The sequence below is a fragment of the Gymnoscopelus microlampas genome (genome assembly GCF_963454915.1).
Source record: "Gymnoscopelus microlampas genome assembly, chromosome: 21".
In the NCBI taxonomy this organism is placed as follows: domain Eukaryota; kingdom Metazoa; phylum Chordata; class Actinopteri; order Myctophiformes; family Myctophidae; genus Gymnoscopelus; species Gymnoscopelus microlampas.
This window is the reverse complement of record NC_139958.1, coordinates 15,040,104-15,062,964: the sequence shown is the minus strand read 5'-3', so window position 1 is coordinate 15,062,964 and position 22,861 is coordinate 15,040,104. Positions and strand designations below refer to the sequence as shown.

The following is a 22,861-nucleotide window of genomic DNA, read 5'->3' as shown; positions in this document are numbered from 1 at the left end:
AATATTTCTAGTAAAAGTATAATATTTGCCTCTGAGATGTAGAGTAGTAGAAGTACTGACTGAAAATTTGAAATACTCAAGTGAAGTAAAAATGCCTCAAAATCGTACCTCAGTACTAACAGTACTTGAGTAAATTAGTACTTAGTTACTTTACACCACTGTAAATATGCACAAGGGAGGAAGTAATTGAGACTATCGTTACAGTAGTTTTGTGTTTCACCAGGTTCAACTAACTCTAACCCTAGCACTGCCTCTGATCAGATCAATGTACAACAGGGTTTGTAAAGCCGTCTTAAATCCGTAGCGAGCAGGAACTCAGACTTGTTAAGTCTGAGTAGAAGGTTAACCACTTAAATCCTATACACTTTGTTGATCGTAGTCCCCAGGGATCTTTACTGGAACCCCTCCTCCCCTCTACACCAAATTTCTTTGCCAAAAATAGGCGATCTACAAGCTTACAACACGTTGCAACGTGTTGTAGATCGGCTATTTTTGTCGAATGTTCGCCCCCAGTATAGGTACACTAGGGCAGTGTTGATTTTGACAGTAAATTTTGATTTACTTTTAGTCATAGTCTTTTGACTATTTAGTTGTATTCACATTTTAGTCATCTGAAAAGTTGTAGTTTTAGTCGACTAAATATCATAAGATTATAGTCGGCTAAATATACAGTTGATTTAGTCGACTAAAATTTTGGCGGGCCTTGATGCTGTCGTAATGGCAGATTTGACACTTGGTTGCATGCTGAATATAGCAGATCTACAAGCTTGTTGTGAGCTTGTAGATCTGCTATTTTCAGAGCGCGACACCCGAGCGCAACCAAACATAAAATTACATTTTAGTCTAGTTTTTATTTGTTGACGAAACTGTCAATAGTTTTAGTCATCATAGCTTAGTTTTCATTTAGTTTTCGTCAATGAAAAAAGGTAGTCGACGAACATTTTTCGTCATAGTTTTAGTCGACGTAATCAACACTGCGCTAGGGTCCATGTGGTTAAGCTAGAGACACTGCAAAAGTAATGAGAAGTTACTGCTTTCCACTTGTGTGAACAGGTTACAGGGGGTGTGGTGGCAAACATCAGGGCCCATTTTCACAGATCAACATGAGCAGCTTTAGTTAGTAAACAGGATTAGAAGTGTTTGGGATCCTAATACAAGTTACGTTGCTATAGACCATTACTCCTGAGCTGTGAAACAAGAGCAGTGTTGTGTGTTGTGCGACGCGTCCCGTGACAAAAATAACATTTTCTTCTGTTGAGGATAAATCAGGCGTTAGCTAGGATACAGACCAGGAACATTGTACATGATTGCTAGTGCGCTATCTTGGCGTTTTGTCGATGTCAGCACCCAGGGAGAAACTCTGGCAGACTATAGCGTGGGCCTGTGGACAAGTCAGAACATTACAGAGGGAGTTTTGAAGATAATGCTTCTGTTTGACTCGCCTATTGTTCAGCTAAAGTCCTGGTTTGGTGCTGCAGTACCAATGAGTCTGTTTTTTTTCATGCCATCTGAATGGTTCTTACTGTAGGGTGGAAAAGGTGAGATGTAGTTTCAGAATTGATTTATATACTGTATCTATAATTTATATATTCAGGAATAAGTTGTTGATTCATGCATCTCAATGGCTCTGGAAAATCTCTGAGCACTGAGAAACTGAGCTCTTGCCACACCGAACATTGTTATTGTTATATCAAATATTTACATATCCGTCTCACAATAGACTGTTCCAGCCCAAGGTGTTTGGGTTCACCAAACAAAACCTCTGTTTCAGTTGAAAACTATTACCCCAAACCCCAGCCAGCAAGATTTGGCACAAATATTTTTACCCAGCATTTGCTGAGGAAGCTTTTGTGCCAAAACGCATTATGTTAACCTGTATGCTGCCCGTGCCAGCTAAATAAAAGTGCCTCAGGGTGCGTTTACACCGAACTTTAATTCTGCCTATGCGGCGGATTCTGCCAATGCTTTTCAATGGGAACGGAGCGGTTTGTTGCCATTCGCGTATTTCCGCAAAAGAAAAACGCTCATTTCCCATTGAAAAGCATTGGCAGAATCCGCTGCATAGGCAGAAATAAAGTTCGCTGTGACCGCACCCTTAAGGATATTTCAGTGAGTGCTGGTATTCTCCTTGATTGTAAAAGTATTATTTTCTCTAGACCTTTGCACCCGGTAAGAAATTATCAAATTAAATTAAAAGAAAGCAGTTGTGTTCGCATTCTCTTGCCTCTTTGTACATTTTACCACGCTGGCTGTGAGGCCTTCCTAAACCCAGTCCTGACATCTCCTTCTAGCCAGTGGTAGAAAAAGTACTCAAATGCTTCAATTAAGTAAAAGTATCAATACTGCAATGTAGAAGTACTCTTGTTACAAGTAAAAGTCCGGAATTCAAGATTGACTTAAAAGTACAAAAGTATTGGTATCAAAATGTACTTGAAATTTGAAAATAAGATCGGCTACTTGTAGATCGGCTATTTTCAAATAGCCTAGGTATAAAATAGGGCTAAAGTGGTTAATGTATGTTTTATAATGTAATAATTTATATCTGCAAAGTAACTAGTAAAAGTACAATATTTGCCTCTGAGGTGTAGTGGAGTAAAAGTACTGGAAATTAGAAATACTCTAGTAAAGTAAAAAATACCTCAAATCTTTACTTAAGTACAGTTCTTGAGTAAATGTACTTAGTTACTTTACACCACTGCTTCTAGCTCAGAGCGAGGAGAAAAAAAATCGGGGGCGGGATATTCTGGACTGTCTGACTTGAAAAAAAGAAACTGAAACTAGACATGAAGCACCACACAGCAACCCAGAGTGGGATTTAATTTAGGAAAATATGACCAAATCTTCCCAGTGGTTTTCGAGAGAACTCTTGATATTTCTCTCAGGCAATGGGAGAAGGAGAGCAGAACACAAACATGGCCGTCGTTCTGGTTATGTAAGCGGCCCGGCATGGCATTGATTACAGATATACATATTTTGGAATCACCAGTGAAGCTGCTGGTCTGCTGTTTGTATCAGTCAGTGCTTTGTTTTCCAGGTTGAGCACCAGCCAGCCCTAGGGAAAGTACATGCAAAGAGAGTATTACTCAGTTCTGAAGTGTCTTTCTTTCCTTCCCAAGGAGTGGTTCTCACTTAGTAGTTCAGTGGCTCCAAGCTTTAACCCATTTAGACTGGGGAAGCATCTGTGTCTTTTTAGATTTCTTTGGCTATTCAAAAATAGCAGATATTCAAGCTTGTAGATTCTGGGGGAGTCCCTGGAACTAAATATTTTGAGCTGGGGGTCTGTGGCCAAATACACATAATGTTCGGGGTCCTTGACATGGAAAAAGTTTGAGAACCACCACCAGATATAGAAACGGAGTTTTTTTTTAAGACTATTAGGATTTAGAAGACATTTGTAGAATACCCTAGAAGCAAAGATTTGAGTTAAAAATGTTTGTTTAAAAATCTATATATATTCAAAGATTTGCTCACATTTTCACGATTAAAACATTTTTTTTTGCAGATCTACAAGCTCATAGCGCGGCACTCAGTCCCATGCTATGAGCTTGTATATCTGTTATTTTTGAATAGCCAAAACAATCTAAAAATGACACAGATGCGGTCCCGGTCTTAATGGGCTAATTGTCGCTGGGAGAATTATGTCTTTGTTTCTTCTGTTCGTGCTAGATGTTTTATGCCTCATTGCTACATCTGTCCTGCTTAAGGACAGCAACGTCACAATGCTAATGGTTGTCAAACGTCTGGCAACAATTCAGTCAAAACAGTCGAAAACTGAAATTTAGGTCAGACTTTTTGTTCCGTAACATTTTATTTTTCAATCTATTCCTTCCTGGTCTGTTTCCACTGAGTTCCTGGAAGAGTGAATTTCTTTGATGTTGTGTACATAAAGAACTGACATGCTTTGTTCTGTAGATTAAAGGACCACGTGCAATGTTTTACAAGCGTCTACCTCCATTCATGAGTCTCTCGCACTCTCGTGGTCTCTCTTCATTTATATCTCTCTCAAGCTTTCTCACTGTCTAGAAAAGGTCATATTGAAGGTGTCTGTCTGTCTGTCTGTCTGTCTGTCTGTCTGTCTGGTGTGTATGTCCAAAAACAAAATGCTTGGGACATGATGGAGATTTGCGCCTTACTGAGCGCACCTTTCTAGCATATTTTGCTTTGATACACACACATCAGTCTCTTATAGTGGCTGTGGCACAGTGTTTCAAGACGAGATGCCTAGATCATCCTTATAAATATTATAATTGTTTTTTTTATTTTTATTTTTATTTATACAACTTTATTTTACAGTTTTTATGTTACATACACGAATATACACGTATAAATGTATAGCATTTTATACAAAAAAAGAGATCGCGTTGATATAACATACAAGACTATATAGACACACATACAACCCCCCCCCCCTCCCCCCTCCCCCCTTAGGCTCCAAAGAAAAACAAAGAAAAAATATAGCTGCAAGCAGCGATAATACGGGGCCAGGAGAGAGAAAGAGAAATGATAATTCCTTTAACAGGTCAGTTCATGAAAGTCCTTGCGGTCTTGTTTCCAATGAGGGCCTGTGAGCAATTAGGGGTTAAGAGTCTTGCTCAGGGACAAATTTCATTTCGTCGACACATTTGCTGACCTGGCCTGGAATCGTACCTGGGTCAACCAGAGCCTCTGGCTCCCTAGGCAGGCTCACTAACCACTCAGCTATGGCCGACCCTCAGAGAGAGAGAGAGAGAGAGACATGGAAACGGAATAGATTGAAGATAGAAACGGAATAGATTGAAGAGACAGAGAGAGAGACATGGAAACGGAATAGATTGAAGATAGAAACGGAATAGATTGAAGAGAGAGAGAGAGCCATGGAAACGGAATAGATTGAGTCATGTTTTTTGCAATTCAACTTAAATGAGTCTGCATCAAGTGAGGCTTGAACCGGAAACCTTGCGATCGTGAGGCACTCTTAGGTAGCTGCAACACTACCTATAGTGCTATAGCTTTGTCTAGGCTGATATTGTCTGTTGAGGATCACAAACTCTTGCCTTCTGTCATGACCCAAGCCCCTGTTTCACTAACACAAAGATCACTCGTTCACAAACCATTTACCAATGAAGAAATTGTACATCTCCTCAGAACCAAAACTAGTGAAAGTAGCCGATCTACAAGCTCACAAACCATTAAAAGTTGTCAGATTGTACATCGGCTATTTTCACAATGAAGTATGTTATACATTGAAAAAACATACTCTCATTGCTATCTGAAAAGTTGTGAGATTGTAGATCAGCTGTATATAAAAAACACTCAATTAAGTATTTCATGTTATCTTTAACAATTGCAGATGTATTCATTGATAGTCATGTTGTGTGAAATGCAACTTAGATGAAGTCTGCACCAAGTGAGGCTTGAACTGGTGACCTTCAGGTTGTGGGGCACACATTTAAGCGAGAAGCCACCAACAGACAAGAACCTGTGAAAAAGGAGATCACACAGATCATACAGTTTCACGCAAATAGCTGAAAAATCCTGGGTTTAAGTGTTTTTCAAACTGCTCAAGATTGCGGACAATCTAAGGGCGGTGCTTACTGGTCAACGTGATAGATGTGTTCCTCATTAGTCAAGGCACATGTGTAAGCAGGTCTAATGGCTGTCGGCCAAACGAGGCATGACTTTTGCCTGTTTAAAGTTTCAATTTTCAAAAAATTGCTATAGCGCCCCCGTTTGACCAATTGGAGTAAGATTGGTTTCAGTGATATTTGGAATGGCCCTTTACATTTCTGCAAAGTTTCAAAGAATGGTAAGTCTGCATGTATGTGTTAGGGGCAGATGAATAATTGTCATAAAACTGCAATATTCATTGGCTCATTAAAGCTTCATTTTTTCACTTATGGAAGATATTTTGCAAACGTTTTTTGGTATAGGTCCAAAGTTCATGTGTAAAAAGTTTCGTGCAGATTACTCAAAAATCCCAGGAGGAGATAGGTTTTAACTGTTTTTCATATAATTCGAAATGGTGGGAGATCTAAGGGTCAGAGGTCAAAAGTCAGAGTGTGAAAGTTGTTCATCATGAGGAGACGCATGTGTGTATTGAAGTTTTATGGCTGTAGGTAAAACAGGGCATGAGTTGTACCTGTTCAAAGTTGGCATTTTCAACTGAGTGCTATAGCGCCACCTTTCGACGAAAGATTGTGAGATTTATTTTTTGATCGTTTTTCATGACCATCTATCATATGGCCGAGTTTCATAAAAAGCGTATGCACGGTTCAGCCAGAACTGGCAAAAACGGCAGAAGAAGAAGAAGAAGAAATGGAATAATGCGAATAACAATACGGGTCCATGCTGGAAGCCTGGCCCCGTAAAAACAAAGCATTATAATTTATATTTGCCCATACACAAAATGTGTCTTCTGCATTTACACATCCTGACTATGAAGCAGTGGACAGTATTAATACATCGCCACAGTTGGGGTTAAGTGTCTTGCCCAGGGACACTTTGACGCATAGACATGGCGGGGGGGCCAACCGGCGACCTAACTACCATATGGCCTCTCTACCCACTCAGCTGCAGCCGGCTAGTAAATACGCTGACCTGGCATCCCTATTTTTTGCCACGTAATTATAGGCAAAAATATAAAAAGAATGAAGACATGAATAAATAAAAATCCTAAAATGTTACAAAAAGCAGATCTATAAGCTCACATGCAACACGTTGTGAGCCTGTAGATCATCTATTTTCGCTGTGTGAGAAGTGGTTAATTTGTACTTAAATACACAGTTTGAAGTGCTGACGTTAATGCTTGTGATTGTCCAGCGGTTTGTTTACTTTACAAATTGATTTAACTTAATTCAATTTAATTCATTCCCTATCAATGGCTGGTTGTTGTGAGGCTCCATCTCTAGTCCAAAGAGGTTGGATAGATGGGAAACTGAACCAGATAATTATTTTAGAAGTCATTAGAAGTTGAGTTAGCAGCATCTGGGTCGTAAATTGTAATGCAAGGTGATGACATTTTGGCCCCTAGTAATAATACAGTTATGGTACATGTAGGTGGTTCTCAAAATAAAAGTGCTCTGAGCCCTTTTTCCTCTGTATGTTGGGTCAAGGCTGAAGAGGGGACTGGAGTCCTATCAGCTGTGTGTGACAAAGCTGGAATTGCCTAGCCTAGTAGCCAAAGTCATCTAAGACTGCTAGCATAGGCATGTCTTCTAATCATTAGAAGACATGCCTATGATAACTGCTCTGATTAAAGAACTTATTGTGTTGCACGGATTTAGTTCAAATCCACGTTTACGGGCATCTGGGTGGCGCAGGGGTAAAGTTCCTTCCCAGTGTCCACCACCGTGGAGACTGGGATTGAAATCCAATTGGGCTGGACGTTCTGATGAACACAACTGGCCATGTTTGTGTGTGTGGGAAGCTGGGTGGGTAGGGCCTAAGTCGGGGGTGCCTACAAAAGTAAGAATTATAGTGTTCCTCTGCATGTGTTATGAAACAGCTCACTGTCGCATGAAAACAAGTTCTACTAGAGAAATCACATGGTTGTCCACACCCTCCACAAGACCAACTAGTAAGGATCAGCAGTGAAAGGGACTACACGGGGGAATTGGGAATTGGCATAATGACTAAATTGGGAGAAAAGTGAAAAAAGATATTGATAACAATGTTTAATACATTTCAAATTGACAAATTGGATCCACTTGTATTTGTAGTTTAAGTTTTTGTTGCGGATGATCACTCAATCGGTTTACTATTATGGGAAATAATTTTGATGACGTAACTTAGTCTATTTATTTTCCTGCTGAGAACCTGTTAAATGCTGTTAAGTCTGTGAGTCAATTATGGATGTCCATGGTTCTATTATGAATGCTTTTAGTTTTTTCTATTTGTCACAATTCTAAGACACTCAATGATCCGGCAAGTTGAGAACAATGCTCATTATTTTAATATGCTTTCACTCTTCTCAGGGAGAAGTGCCGCACCCAGGGTCCTAGAACGCTACCGGGCTCGGACTCAGGAGCAAGCGTCTTTGAACCGGGGTCTGAGTCGCTCCATGGGTTCGTTGCCCATCCAGGACCTCATGGAGGGGGACGAGGCCGCGGCGGACTCGCAATACTCTCCGACCGACTACAACCCCGGGTCGGAGTTCCCCACTGACCTCTACGCCAAACCCCACACCCACACGCTTCAGCACCAGCACTCCCACACCCATCTGCAAATCCAACATCAACAAAGAGCACGGCCTGTGGAACTAGACCAGAGATCTTTACCCTATCGCAGCGGAGATCTAGGGCCGAGCCAAGCCAAGAAGAATTGGGCCTCCTCTGTGGATTTGGCCTGCATAGACCCCGACGCCCTGCGCTTCGGGGCACTGGAGGACGCGCGTAGGGGCAGCAGTGCCTTGAGCACCCATTCCGTTGGCAGGCAAAAGACATCTACGCAGGCGTCCAGGGCTTCTCGGTACTCTGAGTTTGGTGGACTAAAGAGCAGGAAGCCCCATTACCACTCGGCCCTATCTGTTGGTTCAGCCCTCAACAGCGCTTATGACAAGATCAAGGAGAGACAACGGAAGCTGCAGGTACTAAGGCAGGCGATAGATGGTGAGTACCTCATGAAGTGTTTTCAAGGTGCTCTTTAGAACCTTGTTCGCTGCTCCTTACAGTAGACTGACTGTAATCCTGATCATATGACCCTGATGTTCTGACATTACATATTATTTATGGCTCAGACTGTTTTGATTTGAGCTATTATGTGATGTTGATGATCAGATCTTGTATGTTTATCTCCGGGAGCCTGGCCTGAGAGATCAACACAGAACTTCTTAAAGGGATTGTTCACCCAAAAGATGACTTATTTTCTATCAATTACACACCCCACGAAGCCTTGAATTCATGGAGATTTTTTTTGTTTTTGTTGCATTCCTAAGGCAATAATTTGATGACCGACAGAAAGATGCCAATGTTTCCGGTAGGAGACTCAAAGTTGGCAATTTGAGTCTCCTACCGGAGCCACTGCCTGTCATTTTAAATTATTGGCTTAGGAATGTGACAAAAACTAAAAAATCTCCGTGAATTCAAGTCTCCATGGGGTGTGTAATCATAGATAAAAAGTAATTTTGGGGGTGAACTATCCCTTTAACTCCTCAGGAACTGGAAGTTTCAATTATATTAATTTGATCCATCCTGACTATTCATGTCATGTGGTTCACTGGGTTGCAGCGTCGAGTTGGTTTGCCTCTATAAATCAGTGCTAACCTTTTCAAGTATTATTTACATATGTACAGTCTAAACAAAATAGAAGGAACCCACGGCGGTTTGAATGGAAACAGATAGTGTGTGTGGCTGTCAGGTGAGCTTATCTGAGAGGTTAATGTGATACCGGTGTGATAGGACGAGGTTGGCACAGAGGCACTCTGTGTTACACAGTTGAACCTTTTACAGGTCAATTTGTACACTCTCAGCGTTAAATTAACACTCTGCATTTTATCGTGTCCATGTGTATAACTGCTGTGTGGGATGAAAGCTGGCTGCTGTGCTTGAACGAAACACCATCGGTGGAGGCGGTGCAATAATGTTTAGACAGAATGTATGAGTCAGGGGTTGCAAAGTCTCCCAATAGCTGATTCTAATTACAGGTTAGGCTTTATTCTAACCTGCTGCTAACTGTCACACATGCTGTATGGCCCAAGTCTGTCTCTTTCTTTGTGGAGACGCACACACACATACACACATACACCGATTCTACAAAATCTCTTCTAAATCCTTTTTTGAAAAAAACTACGTAGTAGTAGTTAGTTGGTATATCAGTGGTTCTCAAACTTTTTCATGTCAAGGACCCCCAAAACATTTTTTTTTGTATTTGGCCGCCACCCCCATCTCAAAATATTTTGTTCCAGGGACCCCCAGAAGCAAAGATTTGAGTTACTAATGTTGGCTTTAAAATATATATATATATATTAAAAAAATGTTCACGATTTTTCAAAAATAGCCAAAGAAATCTAAAATGACACCGCTGCGTTCCCGGTCTTAATGGGTTAACCAATTCAACCCTATATATACAGTTGACCAGGGTCCTCCAGGACTATATAATTGGTCTTCTCCTTTTTTTCCCCCTCTACACCAAATCTCTTCACCGAAAATCTGAGTTTGTAGGTCTGCTATTTTGGCCGAACGTTCGCCCCCGTAATACTAGGGACGCTAGGGTTTATGTAGCTAAGGCACACAAACGCATTATTCCGAGATATTCTCACGCTTTTTAAAACCCAACATGTGAACCAATAGCTCACCAGCAGCTCCTCCGCAGTCAAGTAGCCTGTAAGCTACTCTGGAGCGCTTAACTAAATTCTCAGAAAAGTCCTCTTAGGCACAGCCCCGGCTATATGCAACGAGTCACATGTGGAACATAATGTTTACATCCTCAGTTAATATTTTGTACGGTGTCTGCGGGCCATCTGGGGACGGCGTACACGAGAGGAGAGCGTGTTAGATGAATGGCCTCATAAAACTGCTTGTCATCCGAACCCTTCTTCTTCTTCTTACTTACTTTTCCTCCTCTCTCTCTTTCCTCCACTCTCCCCAGTCTCCATTTCCTCCTAACCAGTGGTGGAAGAAGTATTTTTACTTAAGTAAAAGTAGCAATACCACCATATAAAAATACTCTGTTACAAGTAAAAGGCCTGTGTTCAAAATGTTACTTGAGTAGAAGTACAAAAGTATTGGCATCAAAATATACTTAAAGTACCAAAAGTAAAAGTACTAAAATGTTTGAAAATAGACGATCTACAAGCTCACAACGCGTCGCGATGCGACGCGTTGTGAGCTTGTCGATCGGCTATTTTCAAATAGCCTATGTATAAGATAGGGCTAAAGTGGTTAATGTATGTTTTATAATATAATAATTTATATCTGCAAAATAACTAGTAACTAAAGTTTTCAAATAATTGTAGTGGAGTAAAAGTGTAATATTTGCCTCTGAGATGTAGAGGAGTAAAAGTATTGAAAATGGGAAATACTCCACTAAAGTAAAAAAAATACCTCAAAATTAAGTAAACGTACTTAGTTACTTTACACCACTGGTTAGATGAATGGCCTCATAAACTGCTGTCATCCAACCCTTCTTCTTCTGCTTTCTTTTCCTCCTCTCTCCTTCCTCCACACTCCCCAGTCTCTCCATTTCCTCCTATAACTGCACCCTCCCAGCTTTTTTGGGCAGCTATTTTTAATTCTGACCAACCAAGCCACCAACCCAAGGCATTCTTTTCCCTGACAGTATGGCTTTTCATCCCCAGCAAAGGCCTGCCTTCCTTCTCTCTCTCTCTCCTTTACTTCCCCTCTAACTGATTATAATCAGACGCACTTGTTTTTTCTTTTGTATTTACTGTGCGGGTGTGAAGAGGAGAGACGCGCACTGAAGATTCCAGCCCACCAGAGAGAGAGAGAGTGTGTGTGTGTGTGTGTGGTATTCAGTGGTGCACTGTACTTAAGTAACATTTCAGATCAGTTTTCAAATGTATGAACAGCTTCTGAAAATAGCAGATCTACAAGCTCACAATGCGTCGCATCGCGACGCATTGTGAGCTTGTAGATCGCCTATTTTCAAATGGCCGAAATGTAGGGCTGTAAATCTACAAAGTAGCTAGTAACTAAAGCTTACAAATAATTGCAGTGGAGTAAAAGTACAATATTTGCCTCTGCGATGTAGTGGAGTGGAAGTAAAAGTATTGGAAATTGGAAATACTCAAATAAAGTACAAATGCCTAAAAAAATGACTGAAGTACAGTACTAAGTAAATGTAAATGTTACTTTCCACCACTGCGTGTGTGTGTGTGTGTGAGAGAGAGTGACTGACTGACTGACTCTCCTTGTGGACGAGTGAGTGTGTGTGGAGCCCATCCAATAGTGACTCTCCTTGAAAGGATGCGGGCCCATTGTCTATTATTTCATCGTTTTCAACAGATAAGAAAACGGACGACATTAAGAGACCCCGCTGCTGATGCAAAGGAATGTTCACTTCCATTAAAACAAAAGGGTCTGAATATGATGGCTTGAACCAAAATATTTTCATATTCCGCCCCCAGAGGCTGTTCTGCAACAGTATGAATGGGGCCTAATTGAGCACAGACCATTCGCAGGGCCTCGTAGATGTGTTACTTGGCACAAATATTCTTTCTTCTCTTTTCTCTCTTACTTTTTTCTGTTCTTTTCTGCAGGAAAATGATGGCGCAGCAGTGGTCAATGCTCTCAGGTTTCCTCCAGTTACACGGTGCTTGCTCGCTCCTGTCTTCCTCTCTCTGCCCTGTGTGTGTGTGTGTGTGTGTGTGTGTGTGTGTGTGTGTGTGTGTGCATGTGCATGTTTATACCCTCCCACTCACTCACTCGCCCCCACCCCCTCCCCAATCCCCTTTTTTCTTTAGTGCCAAGGTGCCTCCGTCTGTAGAAAGTTTCCTAGCAGACCCTGAAAGTCTGTAATTGGAGTCATGTGTAGCGGATGAGGGAATTCCAAACGTTATTGGACTTTCCGGTGCTTGGCAGCGGGTCATGCGGCTCTGGGGCTGGTTTGGGCCGGAGGAACCGTTGTGTTGGAATACTGTAGTCCTAACAGAAGGGGGAGGGGCCTAATATAAAGCACAGCCCCCCAAATGTTCATACTAGTCTTTCTTTTTTTCTGTTTGGTTAGTTAACTTCAAAGGCCGCAGGTATAACAGTAATTGGGTGCTTGCTAACGACCAAAAAGCTTCGGTGGAAGCTTGTGGTCGTGAGCATGACCGTTTTGTTTTTTATCAAACTGAACTACCCTGAAGAACTCTGTCTGCTTCTTCTCATTAAAGCTATTTGTCATTCTAAAAGCACAACAACAATGTTCTTCAGCTGTAGTAGATATACGATTTTTGCAGTGTCGTGCAATTTGTTATTTCCACCCCAATCTTCGCTTGAGATGGGTTTTTGTACAAAAGCTACATTGTGTGGAGTTTTGTGCTGAGTCAAGCAAAACACGGAGGAAACATTAAGTTGCAGTAAGCTGTCATTATCCACTTCAGCATATGTTTTGGTGGGAGTTCCTCCTCCTCTCTCTCCCGGAGGCCACCAGACTGTCAATAACTTCAGTGTCTGAGCTTTGTGTCCCCCCTCTCAGCTGGAGCTGCCCTTAGAGGCCAGACTGTCACAGTGGTGGAAAAAAAGTACTCACATTATTACTTTAAGTAAAAGTATCAATACTGCACAATATCAAAATAGTCTGTTACAAGTAAAAAGTCTGGAAATTCAAAATGTAAAAGTGTAAAAGTATTGGCATCAAAATGTACTTAAAGTAACAAAAGTAAAAGTACTCATTATGCAGAATGTCCCATTTTCAAATGTATACAAATATTTTGAAAATAGCAGATCTACAAGCTCACAATGCGTCGCATTGTGAGCTTGAAAATCGGCTATTTTCAAATGGCCGAAATGTGTATAGGGCTGAAGTGGTTAATGTATGTTTTGTAATAATATCTACAATAATACAGTAATAAAATCTACAAAGTAACTCAAGTGTTCAAATAATAAAGTAAGAGTAAAAGTACAATATTTGCCTCTGAGATGTAGTGGAGTAGAAGTAAAAGTATTGGAAATTGGAGATGTAGTAAAGTACAACAAATACCTCAAAACTTTACTTAAGTAAATGTACTTAGTTACTTTCCACCACTGCATACTGTTTATCTAATCCTAGAGAGGGAGTAACACCTCATTTATATTTGGTCGCCCGTCATGTCGCACACCGAAAATAGCCAGTGGTGGAAGAAAGTACTCTGGATTTGTTACTCTGTTTGTTACAAGTAAAAGTCCTGCATTCAAAAGGACACTTTAAAAAATATTCTTACATTTCTACTACTGATATTCTTACAGTACCAAATGTAAACGTTCTCATGATGCAGAATTCACAATCATATCGTTTGACTGTAATTAATAATAGTGCATTACTGTGTTCATCGTGGTTAGCTTAATAATGCCTTATAATTCATAATCTAAATCTTCAAATAATTGTAGTGAGAGTTAAAAGTACAATATTACCTCTGAGATAGATGTAGTGGAGTAGACGTACAGTATATAAACGGATACAAAAAATACTTAAGTAAAGTAAAAGTGAATGTACTTGAAAATAGCAGCTCTATAAGCTCACAATGCATCGCATCGTGACACGTTGTGAGCTTGCAGATCTACTATTTCTGCTGAACGTCACTGGCAGCTATACTACTACTACTAAGTGTATATAAATCAGGCTTAGACAGAGCCATCTCTTCAGAAAAGAAACATTGAGAGGAGGAGGAGGAGAAGAGAGCGAGGAACCAAGGGAATGTGATGGAAGAGACAGGATATGTAGAAGGAAATGAGGCATTTGCAATGCATCAGTAAGACTGTTCTTGTTGTTGTGCTGCTCTGTGGCTCTCCAGAATGAGATGGAGCCAGTGTAGAGAGACCACTTGGAAAGCAGTTGGAGTGTTAAATCATTGGATGAGCCCCTGGCTGATTGCTGATGAAGGCTATAGTATAATATAGTAGATGAAACAACTGCTGATAATGACTAACATCCTTCTCTGTTCCCTCTCTGTCTGTCTGTTTCTCTGTCTCTGTCTGTCCCTCTCTATCTCTGTCCGTCTCTCTCTCTCTCTCTCTCTCTCTCTCTCTCTCTCTCTCTCTCTCTCTCTCTCTCTCTCTCTCTCTCTCTCTCTCTCTCTGTCCCTCTGTCTCTGTCTGTCCCTCTCTATCTCTGTCTGTCTCTCTCTCTCTCTCTCTCTGTCTCTCTCTCTGACTCTCTGTCTCTCTGTCTCTCTCTCTGCTCCTTGCTCTCTGTCTCTCTCTCAAGATCTGTGTGTGTGCGTGTGCGCGCATTTACTGACTACACCCCCTTATGTGGAAGAATAGTTTGCTCAGCAGAAGCGCTGTTGATGCCTTCTCGTGAATTAGCTGTTAATTCGGCCATTAATCCTTTGCCAATTTTACCATTGTCGAGCTGCTGCTTCTGATGTTCTGCTTCCTCCTGGCCAATAATCACATTCACAAACCGACAACAGGCAAGAGTAGGACAGACAATCATCTCTTACAGTATGTGTCTCTCTCTCTCTCTCTCTCTTTCTCTCTCTCTCGTTCCCTCCCTCATTCCTCTCCTCTGTGCCTTAAGGGTAGGCGGTGTAAGCTCATGTTGAAATGTTTATTCCAGGTTAGCATGGTGAGTGTGTGGGTGGTTAGGACTCCTCCCCTGGGGGAACTGGGATTGACCAACAACCAGTGATGACTAAACCAGTGCTTTAGTTCTCCTTCACTGTCATGCACCATTCATTTTACTCCTGCCCTCCTTCCCTTCCTTGATTGGCTGACTTGCACGGCAGTTTGATTTAAAAAACAACAACAACAACGTTTGATCATCATTCTTTGGGGTGTGTGAGACAGTTAATCGAATTAATGTATTGAAATAATTGCTCTAGTGATGTCTGTGTCATGTAAATATTTCTAATATTTGCTAAACCATTATGTGAATGCTTGTCTTTGTTTCATAATATTTACTGAATAGTTGTATTTTCGTCTGATGGAGCAATAATTCTATAACATTTACAGTAGCCGGTTTACCCCTTTTTTCTCTCCCAATTTGGTCGTTATAACAATTAACTCTCCTCACACATATCTGTGTTTGTACCCTACTGGCTCACCTGCCAGTGAGGAGCACCCACCAGGAGGGCATAGCGTCTCCTTCCTACGCCTCCTCCGTAGGAGACGCTAGTGCAGCGACAAAGATCACCCTCCTTCCCACCTGGCTTTCCTCCCCCCCAAACACGGCCAGTTGTTTTTGTATTGTGCTTGGCCAAGCCGGATGCACAGCTGTGGATTCTAACCCCTAGACCATTGGTTCTCAAAGTGGGGTCTGGGGACCCCCAGGGGTTATTGGGGGGGTACCGGGGGGTCCCCAGCAAAATTGGTTAATAAAGTGTCACAATCAATTTGACTCCTTTATCCATATTATATGTAGGTCTGCTATTTTTGAAAAATCGTGAAGATGTGTGCAAATTATATATATTTTTTAAAACAAACATTTTTAAATCTTTGCTTCTGGGGGTCCCTGGCACAACACATTTTCAGGTAGGGGTCCGCGGCCTCATATACATATCTATTTGGGGAAAATGTTTGAGAACCACTGCCCTAGACTATGCGGTGATGGACACGTACTTTAGCCCTGCGCCACCCAAGTGCCCATATTAAGCAGGTTCTGTGATGTGCATTTAACATGCACACAATCAGATGGTCTCCACTCAAGAACAAGATCTAGTATTCCTAATACCGGAAATAGCACATCTACAAGCTCACAACGAGTCACAGATGTGACGCGTTGTTAGCTTGTATATCTGCTATTTGCGGTGAGCGACACCGTTGTACGATGGAATATAAATTCCCCTGCCCTCATCATGACTCATCTGAGAAGCCATTAGCTGGGTGAAACTGAAACTGAATTGGTTTGGTTTGTCTTTTAGACTGGTGCAGCACATAACTGATCCTCTATGATTGGTGAAAGACGCAGATGTTCCTGACCAAAGCTTATTTTTAGATTCATTCATGTTTTGTATCAGGAAGCTTTCCTGTGTCAAATATTACTTTTAAATAACAGGCAATTGATTTCATTTGATTACATTTAAATGACCCAGTTCTCAACTCCTTCACAAGGTCAAGTGTGTGTGTTTGTATGCATGTGTGTGCATGCAGACATCTGTGCATGTGAATGTGAGTATGAACAAATGTCTCTGTTTCTCTGGACTTACATGTGTGTTGGTGTGCCTACGTTACTACTGTGTGAAGTTAAAGCACAGTCACAGAAAGCACAACTCGTCATATTCGAGCCCGACCGATGCCAGATTTTGCGTCCGATCACGATTTTGGAGAGTCCAGATTAACCATAATCTTGGCCGACATTTTGCAAAAAGCACAAAATGTTGTAATCAGTTTGAAAAATGTATTTGTCCATTTATTTGAAAACATTTATAATAATTGTAAGCTAGAAATATATAATATCTTTTTTTTTTTCTTTTTTTTTTATACTTTAAAAATGATCTGGGACACATCTGCTGCATAACTGCTGATAGTTACTAATGTCAAAAAAGAAAATAATGGAGAATTGATCAGCCAAGGCTATATATTGGTCGGGTACTACATATTACCTGTAATACATGTACAGTAACACTGTTCATCCAAAGAATTTCTGACACACAATGACGCCTCAGAGGACTTACTGGCGAACAATGACATCTTTCAGGTGACAGGTGACAGGACAAGACCAGTCCTCCTCATCGCTGCTGATGACACACATAATGTAGCTTACTTCGGATGTTTACAGAGACGGAATATAATGGGGTGAAACCAGTTGTTACAAAAGAGCATCTATGAAGCCAAGTCTCTGAGTAATGACTGGGGAATGCCATTTATCCGAGCTATGTAGGTGCGATTCATACTCGGGAGCCGGACTTTCAAGTTCGTTGAACAAGGGAGAAGAAGGCTTGACTTTCTTAACCTTTACCAAGTTAAAGGTTGAAATAATTGGTTAATTGCAGTGAAAGTTTTACCATTCCATTATCATTTTTACACTTGGTTAACCACTTAACCCATTAAGATCTGAGGCGATTCTTAAAAAAAATCTAAATCCTAACTTTTTTTTGAAAAAAAAGTAAAGATTTTTCAAAAATAGCAGATCTGCAAGCTCATAACCGCGCTATAAGCTTGTATATCTGCTATTTTTGAATAGCCAAAGGAATCTAAAGTGACACAGATGCGTTCCAGGTCTTAATGGGTTAAAGGAACATTTCACCCATTTTCAACCTTATGTATAAAGCAATTATAGATAATAATTCAGTCCCATTCAGTTGTTTTTTTGTGTGTGTGGGTTGGGTTGGGGGGGGGGGGGGTTTGTCACTGTACTTTTACAAATGTGTGGCATGTGTCCCCTGCATTTAACCCATCCTAACTATTAGGAGCAATGGGGAAGTTCCATTAATGCATTGCCCACGGAGCAGTTTAGTGTCTTGTTCGGGGACACTTCCATACATGGACCAGGCCGACAAGGGTACGAGCCAGCAACCTTCTGATTACCAAACAGCCGCTCGGGCGGCACAATCAATCCTATTTCTATCGCGATCACCATGTTGGCTTCCCACAATGAAACGAAATGTTCGTTCGATAATTGACATTTAAGATGTGTGCTCCGCCCATAGAACACTCCGCTGCAGTCAAAGTCAAGCACTTCCTAAACGACTGGCTTCAGGGCCTGAATTTCAATGCGGGTTGTCTGGATCTTGTAATTGATTCCTGCGTGGGACAGTCCCGCACACATTCACAGGGATATTGATAACCTGAATGTTGAAGTACTGGCTTGGAAGTGATGTATTCAGTCTTCCATCCATGCGCTGTCTCTCTCCCTCTCTGTACAAAGCTACGGCCTGCCTCACCCACTGCAGGCTGTTATTTATGCTTCGTTGTACCATGGTGTCACGCAACCACATTTTGCAGATCTACAAGCTTGCAATACATTGTAAGCGTTTAGATCGACTATTTTCTGCATATGGCACCTTCGTACGGCGAAGTACATTAAAATGTACAGAGTTGCGCTGTTTACCAGCCGATGTTATAAACGTCAACTTGAACGAGGTTGAAGAGTTTTATTCACATCCATGCAGGTACAATGAATGGAGTGGAAGACTTTATATTTTGCTTATAGGATCAGGAGATGCACTGAAGTGAATATAAACCGTAATTAAGTTTTGGTATTTATTCTGAGATGCACAGAATTTTGGTGAATTAGGAGACCAATTTTACAGTAGCAGACCATGAATGTGAGTTATGTTTATATGACTGCAATAAACTAAACTCAATGAATAAACGTGATAAATAATCGTGATCTCAAATTATTGATCAAAAATAATTGTCTGAGACACGGACCATGTCAACAGAAATGACACCATGTTGAAAAATGGCAAAAAGTTCATAGACATTTTGTGAACCATTTGGAAAGTTTTTCACCTAGAATGTAATGACCAAAATAGGGATGCCAGGTTGAAAGTGGTTAAATGAACACTTTCAAGTAACGTTTCGTGAATGAGTGGCACCGTCAGGTGAAAAGAAGTGGACTGACGGCACCACATGTATGGAGGAAATATGCTCTTCTAAATCCGTTCTAAGATCTCCATTTTGGGTCAGCAGCAACAAGGGAACTTCTGTGCAAAAAAAAAACAATTCAAGGCATTATTTATTTATTTACTTTTTAAGAAACTAAAGGGTTGTCAGAAAATGAAAATAAATAATTGGAAATGGAAATAAGAGTCAGAGCGATCCTATATGAATGAAGATGTTCTATGATCAAACTGAATTATTTTCCTAACTCATGCACTGCTCTGTGCAGGGATTAAAGTTCTCAGTCCTGGGGACTGATTTCAGTCTTGAGGATTCCATGTGCCATGTTTAAAAATCAAAAATCACATATTGGGACATGGTCTGAAAATAATTTTCAGTCTTGGGATTCTTTTTTGCTTTAACCCCTGTCTGTGGTTGTCTTTTCTCAGATCCTATCCACAGCCACCAGAGATATCACAGTGACTACAGCTCCTCCAGTGAGAGTCCATCAGTGACGTCATCTGACCCAGACTACAGACAAGGTACATAACCTAGTGTTTAGATTAGGATTTGGGTTTATGAGGCATAAATCATGTAGCACAGTGTTCTGTTGTACTTCAGGTTTTCATAACATAACATTTAAGTGAATAAAACGTCAACATAACTGCAGTCGTTGTAGTTGGTCTACCTGCATTTCTGTTGAGAAATGTACATCCTATGGTCCTCTTGACAAGAGGTATTGCATAAAGGTCAAAATTGCAATATATCCTCTACCCAAAGGGACTTTCTGTTATGGATCAACAGTAGAAATGTTGGCACTTGCGCAGGGGACTCGGGTTCGCACCCCGGGTAGGATATACCGTAAAAGTGATGGATTGCAAGGTTAACCCATTAAAACCAGGAAAGCATCATCTGTGTCATTTTTTAGATTTTAGCGTTGGCTATTCAAAGATAGGAGATATACAAGCTCACAGCAAGCATGTACATCTGCTATTTTTGAACATTTGGAAAAATCGCAAAAATCGTGTGAGAACTACTGATTTAGAATCGTCTTCAGGCCATAATGGGTTAAACTGAAAGCAGTGTAGTCACAGTAGACTACATCCTCAGAGAAAATACAAATTGGCTTTACTGAGCAGTGACATGTTTTAATGGTTTAATCAGGTCAAGGTGACGGTAAGATAATGTTGTACCAGTTCATTAGAATAATAGCTACTATTGCTATTTCTTGGGATAATAATTGTATGCATAATCTAGCTTGATGGGGGTTCCGTGATTTACGTTTCACAACTTGGCTAGACTTAGCTAAAGCTGGTCACATAACACTGCTGCAACAGAAAGGATTTAACTGTTATTGATTGTATACAGCAGTGGTTCCCAAACAGTGTGCTGTGAGACAAGTCCACGTGTTCCTTTTGGGATTTTGTGACAATCACACATTATTATTACAATATATAAAATCATTATCATTACTTTCCAACACAGAGGCAAATTTTCGTCTACTCTATGAAAAAAGAAAAGACTTTAGGGTGTCCTTCATATTGGGATGTTATCAGGATTGGTTTTCCCCAAGCGCTTCCCCCAGTCTGACAGTGTTGATTTTGACAGCAATTTTTTATTTAGTTTTAGTCATAGTCTTTTGAATAAAATGTAATTTAGTTTTAGTCATATTTTAGTCATCTGAAATATTTTAGTTTTAGGCTAGTTTTAGTCGACTAAATATCATAAGATTATAGTCGACTAAAATGTATTTCGGCGGGCCTTGATAGCCTCGTAATGGCTGATTTCACACTTGGTTGCATGCTGAAAATAGCCGATCTACAAGCTCACAACGCGGCGCGACGCGTTGTGAGCTTGTAGATCTGCTATTTTCAGAGCCCAACACCCAAGCGCAACCGAACATAAAATGACTTGTCTTTTTGTTCTACTGGATCTCTTCTCCACTAGTCCCTCACTAACATTTTAGACTAGTTTTTATTTGACGAATTGTCAATATATTTAGTCTTAGTTTTAGTCATCGTAGCTTAGTTTTTATTTAAAAAAGGTAGTTGACAAACCTTTTTCGTCATAGTTTTAGTCGACGAAATCAACACCCCAGTCTGATGCAGGAGGTAGTTACAACCAAACCGGATCAGATGCATGGTATAATAAATTAAGGAATTGCAGAAATTGCTTTCCCTTTTTTACCCAGCAGATGGTTGCTTAGATGGCTCAGATTAGCGCATGGCGGCAGTTGTTAGGGCCTTAAGTGTCTTGTTCAGGGACACTGACACGCTGACCGGGTGAGCCAAGGGTCGAACCCGGCGCCTTTCTACTTCCCGTAGTCGGCCTCTCTACCCATTCAGCTACGGCTGCCAATTAACAGCCTTACAAAATGTTATCACAATTACTGGGGCCAAAAACAACGTAGTATAAGCCTGGAGCTATGATGTTTGAATGACTGATGAAGTTCTATTGACCAATATTGTGAGCTTAATTTACTGTGTGCAGATATTTCTTCCTTATAGCCTATACGACTGCCTTTATACAGGTTTGAGAAGACATTGTGAGTATAGTACTGAAATAGCACTGGTCATAAATAACATAGTACTAAAGAATTGTAACTGGTATAAGATAAGCTAAACCTTTATTGATCGCCAGGGGGAAATTCTGGTGTCATGTGTGTTTATAGACGGATCTGTAGGGGTGAAGAGGAGGATGTTTTTGTCTATGACGTATGACTCCTTTGGACAAGGTTTCAGCCTAATCTGAGCCCCATTGACTTCCACGGTACAATTTAAGTTAAATTACGTTAATAAAATATATGGAGGTACAAAGTCAGTCTAATGTCAGTGTACACAAGAAATCTGGCACTGATCGATCAAGCAATTTGCGAGAATTGCTCCGTCCACACAGAGCGACCCTCTCACGCTACCTAACCTCCGACGAGAATAGTAATATGGTAATATCTGTACTTTTCCTCCTGTCAGTGTAAAGAGGTCGTAGATTTTAAAGCAGATTTATAAATGTGGCATTTTTAAGGCCACTGTTCATTGTTGTGAAGCTCATGGACAAAACATGAATGACAAATTTCATTTGACGTGGCTGAACACCTTTAAAACTGCCTAGTAGCCAGGAAAACAACACTTCCAGTAAAAAATGACTCATGTTTTCTTAAGAAACTTCAAGGCTTTTCACATCCTCAAAGGCAGCCATTCTGACCTTGTGTTTTGTTTCATATATTAAATTAGCATATGATTTGATACTTGTTGGGTGTGGAGCGTGAAGCTGTTTGCATCGTGTCAGACACCAACGGAGGGCTTATCTCTTGAGATAATGCCTACACATTAGTCACTGTTAACCTCTTATGATCCCATTTCTCATGCGTTGGTGTTGAATACAGTGTAACTTGTCTACATCTTAACTGTGTGTGTGCTGCTCACATTCAGATACGTTCATTTGTAACCACTGCACATGTCATTCTGAGTGTGGTTTTATAGGTGTGTGTGTGTGTGTGCTTGGCTGTAGAACTAACCAGACTGTCCCTTCTCTCACAGTTAAGAAGCCAGAGGAGAACAGGCGGTACAGCTCACAAGTGGCCTTGTCCTCAGATCATGATGTCCTGTCGTTGACGAGCCACAAAACACACAGGCACAGGTAAAACACATATACTCTCTCTGTCTCTCTCTCTTTGTCTCTCTGTCTGTCTCTGTCTCTCTCTCTCCCTCTCACACACACACACACCACAGTCAGTAGCAGGCAGTCTCCCTTGAGTTGTC

General features: G+C 40.8%; 1 protein-coding gene across 6 annotated transcripts in view; it reads left to right on the top strand.

The window, feature by feature from the left end:
* The window catches only part of ptpn13 (protein tyrosine phosphatase non-receptor type 13), an 84,316-nt gene that overhangs the window by 28,564 nt on the left and 32,891 nt on the right, over positions 1-22,861 (top strand). For all 6 annotated transcript variants that reach the window (XM_084046720.1, XM_084046721.1, XM_084046722.1 and 3 more), the window contains exons 7-9: positions 7,953-8,585; positions 19,553-19,645; positions 22,640-22,739. In XM_084046720.1, the coding sequence (XP_083902846.1) occupies positions 7,953-8,585; positions 19,553-19,645; positions 22,640-22,739 (826 nt within the window). The remainder of the gene's footprint in view (positions 1-7,952; positions 8,586-19,552; positions 19,646-22,639; positions 22,740-22,861) is intronic.